Source organism: Austrofundulus limnaeus, unplaced genomic scaffold (assembly GCF_001266775.1).
Source record: "Austrofundulus limnaeus strain Quisiro unplaced genomic scaffold, Austrofundulus_limnaeus-1.0 Scaffold93, whole genome shotgun sequence".
Taxonomy (NCBI): Eukaryota; Metazoa; Chordata; class Actinopteri; order Cyprinodontiformes; family Rivulidae; genus Austrofundulus; species Austrofundulus limnaeus.
The window spans coordinates 1,629,932-1,636,163 of record NW_013952495.1 but is presented as its reverse complement, the minus strand read 5'-3'; the positions used below and the strand labels follow the sequence as shown (position 1 = coordinate 1,636,163).

The 6,232-nt window shown below is 38.7% G+C and overlaps 1 protein-coding gene across 1 annotated transcript in view; it reads right to left on the bottom strand.

Moving 5' to 3' along the window:
- Positions 1 to 1,523: 1,523 nt before the first annotated feature.
- lmtk3 (lemur tyrosine kinase 3) overlaps positions 1,524 to 6,232 on the bottom strand; it is a gene marked incomplete at its 3' end in the record, with an annotated part of 24,538 nt that continues 19,829 nt past the window's right edge. Inside the window, 2 exon segments of the mRNA XM_014012700.1 lie at positions 1,524 to 1,642; positions 1,811 to 1,884. Coding sequence (XP_013868154.1) covers positions 1,524 to 1,642; positions 1,811 to 1,884 — 193 coding nt within the window.

Sequence of the window (6,232 nt, the reverse complement as noted above, 5' to 3'; positions counted from 1 at the left end):
CTGACAGACGGACTTCAAATCTGAACTCGTAAATTTCTTTTCAGTTTTCGCTGTAATTTTCATGAATGAATGAACACTTCCTTGTATCTGAGGTAGGAAACATAGCCTTATATGGTGTTTTTGGGGTGGTAATTATGCTAATCTCCTCTCGCGTGCACGAGCAGCTGGATAGAACAGGTGGAATTTACGCAGCTCATTTACGCACTTTTCCAGAAGATACAAGAGTTTGTTGAATCTGACGTAGCATGTTCGTACGAACCCTTTGTACGAACAAAAGTAAGAGAAATTTAGGAGAAGAATATGAACATGTTCTTGCGTGAGGCCCAATGTGCCAGTGTCACAGGTTGGTACAGATTCAGTCCAATAGTCAAAACCAACAAAGCTAAATGCTGTTTTGTTTGTTTGTTTGCTTGCTTGTTTTTTTGTTTGTTTTTTTTTGTTTGTTTGTTTGTTTGTTTGTTTTTTGTTTTACTGTTGTAACAATAACCTGCAGAAAGAGATATAAAAACAAACTTTCATCCAGTCGGAACTCCTACAGGCAATATATCAAACAAAGCTACTGTTTGCAAAGACAACAAAGAACTGAATATCATCCACTTGATATGAAAATTCAAAAATAAATTTCAATATAAAACACTCTCAAGTAGCTCCTAGAAGTGTTTGTGCTGGCATGGGAAAAATACATTTGATATTGAACAAATAAAGAAGTAGCCTTACATGTTTCAGAGCACTGATTATGTGACCAAACAGCTTGCCTTACAGAGGTTTTATGGGGGGGCGTTTTGGTTGTTTTTACGCTTAAATCCAATTTAAAATGGTTATTTTCCAAATTGCCTGCTTCACCCCTGGAGTTTAGGACTCACTGTATGACTGAATAGGTCAGATTTAACAAACAAACAAAACAATCCCGAAAATGATCTGAGACTGGACAAAAAATCAGATAAAAAGCAGCCAAAGTCCAAAGAACAATTTTGGAAGACCTCCAGAAAACCTATTAATCAAGATCATTTAAAAAGACTACAAGACAAATGTTGCTCCTTGGAAGCAAAATACAAAAAATAAGACTTTTGTGCAACGCTGTAGGTGTCTTTCCCTCCAGAGACATAAACATACAACAGTGACCTTGGTCACCGTTGTATGTATCCTGAATGAGAGTGTATGTGTGGTCTTTAAAGAGTGAGAAGGACAGCCAAAATCCTTCTCAGATGTGAAGCCCAGTAAATACTTCGCTCTTAATTAGATTTGTTACTGTAAAGCCACAGGGATATGAATAATCAGAATGCTGCTCTGTCAGCAAAAAGGTATAATTCTGCTCCTTCGTGGCTGATTTGACGAACTACAGTGACATGTCAGATTTAGGGAAAAATAAAACACATTCCAAATAAAAAATAAAGAGGAATGCATGAATATTATTCCCCCTTTTTTTGGTGAAAACCTTGACTCAGTCATTTGAACACCTGCACCTGGCCCCACTTTAAGGTCTCCATAAAGAGCAGCTGAAGCTGGAGCATTTCATCTCTCACCTGTACGGCTCTGACTCAGCCAGGAACTTCCTCTGCTCCAGGGGGCTGGCGCTAACACGTAGCTCCTTCACCACCGCCTGAGAGGAGCTGCAGTCGCACAGCACCTCAGCCAGGATCACCTACAGGAGATTGATGGACAAAAAACCATGGAAGAGCGCCCGGGGAGATGAAGCAGACCATCAATGAATAAACTCCTCTGAGGTACGGCTTGTGATCTGGTCTGTGAGCAGTAATAAATATGAGAAAGCGGAAACGTGTTGCAACAAAAAAACAAAAGACTGTCTCACCTTTCCAAACCAGCCATTACCGATCTCCTGAAGGTAATTTAAAGAGTGTCTTTTGAAACACTGAGAGTTGGCGTCTGTACAAAAAGAGACATATAAAAAATATTAACAATCAATTGTGCTCCACCAAAACATTAAAGATTGGGTTTAGATGTTTGTAAGACTTACAATTGAGCAGAAACCCCAGAATAATGAGCAGTTTTGTTCAGTTCAACATTAGTTGCTGTAATAACAATGTTATTCTTATTTTAGAGGGAAAAAATATTTTTTTCATCCTAAGGTCTGACAATCCTCAACCTATTATGTTGTAGATGTATGATGTGAATCTAAAATGATTTGCCAATTAATCTGCAATTAGCTCAAGTGATTAATTATTGCCCCGCAGCCATGAAAGGTTGAATGATCATGTAATCACCTGTGTCTGTGCATTCATTTGTCTGACTGTTAGCAAAATACATTTCATGAATCACTGGAGTGAGTGGATATAAATCATTGCTTAACATTTGGATTAAACTTCTGTAGGGGTCACCTCGAGTGAAATTATCAAGGAAACTGTCTTGGACTCTCAGCCCTCTGATGGGCCTGTAAGGGACAAAAACTCTGTTCCACTTAGAACTGAATTTAGGCCACCTCAGGTTGCCTTAACCTTTCAGAGAGACATTCTCTTTCTCCTAAATCAGATAATAAACAGAAGAAACTTTGTCTTATTTGATTTATTGTTCTCTTAACTGACAGTATTACGTATTTTGATAATCAGGGAATGTTTATCAAAGTTACAGGAGAAAAGAGGACAGATGTCTTTTCTCCTTCAGTGTCATTTCAGCTATGTATGGTTTTTCTGTGGAAAAAATCTTATTGAACTAAAATAATCTTTATGATTTAAAGTTGATGAAATATCAATGTTTTACTTGTCTGAATSATATTTGCAAATGTTTTGAACTTGAAGCAATTCATTTTTCTTTCAGTTATGATTTTAAACAAGTGCTCATCAGATAATTAAATGGGTCATGAAATGTTTTGTTCTGAACCACACAGCAGCAGCAATAATCTTTGTTTAGTTTCAGGAGGCGACGGCAAGTTCTGAAACTAACACTTTCCTTGATAACCCCTTTACTAATCATACCTTCTGGAGGACAGAACTTAGATTCTCTAAGCTTCTTAGTAACTAACAGTTTCCGCCCGGATGGCAGTAAGTGACGGACCGCCGTCAGTCACTTTGACAGCTAGACTCTCAGAGTCAAAAGCTGAAAACTGTGTCAGGTTTTGGCCCCTTCATCGCCAACAGGGAAACCTCACAGTGTGGATGACCAATGCCTGGTTGATCCACTTCAGAAAACTCTACAGACAGAAATTTTATTTTTGAAGCCAGTTCCCAATTTGGGGTCGCCTTCTTTCTACGGCTTGAGACAAAAACATGCCTTGGGGTTCCCTGTTTGACGGTTCTGAGACAAATTTTCCAGCAGCACCCCCGAAATACCTGGCAGGTGACAGAAAATCATCTTTAAGGTAAAAAGCTGGCTGTTATTATCTCTCTCTCTGGCTGACGCCGAGTAGAATGCTTCACCCTTCCGGTTAAACCACATTATTTAAGATAAAAGTATAAGAAAGCTAACACCTTACTTTCCTCCTTTTCTTAATCTCTTCCTTGCCAGCTCTAAGCTAATTGCCTCAAATGTCTGGTATTCACCATCAAAGCTTGACGTTTGTGTTTCTATTAAGTACTTATTGACAATTTAAGAAGCTAGAAGCTTGTTATTGTCAGTTCTAAACTTTTATAGGAAACTGATTGCCACAATTAAGTGTACTTAGTGATTCTGTATGATTTGTAAAATAAATGATCGCAATATTTATAGATCAAATCAACAGTCACTGACTGAGAGTCACTTCTTGCGTCCATTCATTTTTGCACTGGAGGAATTTTTACCCAAAATAAAAGAGATCCCTTGCTAAATAAATTACTCTTATAACTTTGTTATAAGAAGTGCAAGACTGAACTCTTACAAATGGTCAGAAAGAACAAACATTAAAATGGGTCCACAAAAATCAACTGACAAGAAACAAAGATTTCACAAACAACTCAAACAAAAGGATAAACCTATAGTCATGATCAGTGACAACACTCGATCAGAGTCTCAGACCTCATGAGATAAAAAGCAGGTCTTCCTGAAGACAGTAAAGCACAATAAAATAGGTCTAAAATAAATAGGTGTCAAAAACAAACATCTACTACTAAAACTTAGAAACACTAAGTCAAATTCTTAAAATTCAAGAGAAATTCAAATAGGTCATAACAATAAGCTAAATCTACAATTTATCTTGACCACTAGAGTGCGCTGAAGCATTAAAACACCAATTTTTATTGCTTATTCACCAACTTGGTTGATGCGTGTACGTTCCAAACCTTTCATTATTTAAAATCGGTTCGGAACGGAAAAACATCACTGTGAGATGATAAATAACTTTGTGTTGGTTCTGAACACCCACAGCCAAGAAACAGAGGTTTTGTATTGCTGTTAATGAGTTAAGTCTGGGGTGAATTTAACCATGTCAACATGCAGTTATTGATAAATCTCATCTTTTACAGGGCAATGTAGATTAATGCTACTTTAGGTACCATAGCTTACATAGACCACGCCACTCTTTTTATATAGACCTCGCTCGAATCAACACCAATTGGTGGGGGGGCTCCTTAATCTTCAAACACGAGTCTCGGCATAGACTCCTAAAATAAGGGAAACTAGAAACAAAATTTGAAGAACTAAAATCACTCGTTGAGTAACAGCTGCAAAGCAGAAAACAAAGACCAGAATATTTTTTTCTATTCTCGCCCCTAGCATAACTAAATTATGATTGGAGGAATAGTTAATGTAGTTTGAATTTGAGGCCTTCCTTACAGAAGACCTCTTTAGCCTCTAATAGATATAAAACCCTATATCTACCCTTTAGTTAAAGCAATGACCCATTCTTTAACTACTACCTGTAGCTTATCTAAAACGTGATAGCTAACACTCAGAGGCACACACAGGTTTAGCCTAATGTAAAAACCCAACTTTAGGTTAACCTAAAACCACATAAGTGCAGAACACATAGTGACCAGAAGGGCATCAACTGGAAACAACGCAGCCTTCAACACCCTCCACGATGGCCCACCTTCTCTGCCAAGGCTCTACGAGCGTCGACACTCTCGACCTGCATCCTTCTGGGGGTACCCATCTTCGCTCTATTCCAGTGGTCACTTCGCTCCTGTTGGTGGTTTCCATCGTTGACCCAGAGATCCCGTCTCCATCATCGACGTCGAGACCCCCTGTTAACCTGCAACCTTCCAGAGATCGACTCTCGAAAGGGGGGTTCCAGTACTTCACTTTGCTATGCTGTTCCAGAAATTGGTTAACTCCGGGTCAACCACAACAATCGCAATGAATTACCCTTGTGGAATATATTTTTTCCTTGTGGACTATCCTTTTTCCTTGGTGGATTACTTTTGCTTCCAGTGGATTACAGACTCTGTCGTCCAATGGATTTAAAGTTTTGCCTCAAAGGGAGTTACCCACAGACATTAAGGGAACCTTACAAAAAAAGGACAGAACTTTTTTTTTCACACTAACTGAAGAAAAAACTCTTGCCACGTAAAGTTTTCAGTTTGGATTACCTTGGGATTATACTGTTTCACCAATCGGATTAATTCAGGATCAAAGACTTTTGAGGTGTTCCCGTTTTCGTTACAACTAATCACCATTTGGGGGTGATAACTTGCAAAAGGGGGGACTTGTAGGGGTCACCTCGAGTGAAATTATCAAGGAAACTGTCTTGGATTCTCAGTCCTCTGATGGGCCTGTAAGGGACAAAAACTCTTTTCTACTTAGAACTGAATTTAGGCCACCTCAGGTTGCCTTAACTTTTCAGAGAGACATTCTGCTCCTAAATCAGATAATAAACAGAAGAATCTTAGTCTTATTTGATTTATTGTTCTCTTAACTGAAAGTATTACGCATTTTGATAATCAGAGAATGTTTGTCAAAGTTACAGGAGAAAAGAGGACAGATCTCTTTTCTCCCTCAGTATGATTTCAGCTATGTATGGTTTTTCTGTGGAAAAAATCTTTTTGAACTAAAATAATCTTTATGGTTTAAAGTAGAGGTGTCCCGATACCGATACCAGTATCGGTATCAGGTCCGATACCAGCATCAAGTACTCGTACTCGTACTCGTACTCGTACTCGTAAAAACCGGCCGATACTCTTAACCGATACCGCTTTTGTCCCCTTTTTTGTTCCTCCTGTGCTGCGCTGCAGCACAAAGGGTAAACAACAATCCATACCAGGCGGGGGCGCTAACGCACCGACAGGTTATTTCTGACCGCACCCCCGAATAACAGAAAAAGAACGATAAGAAGAAGAAGTGTAAGTGTCACTAAAATGATGTATGT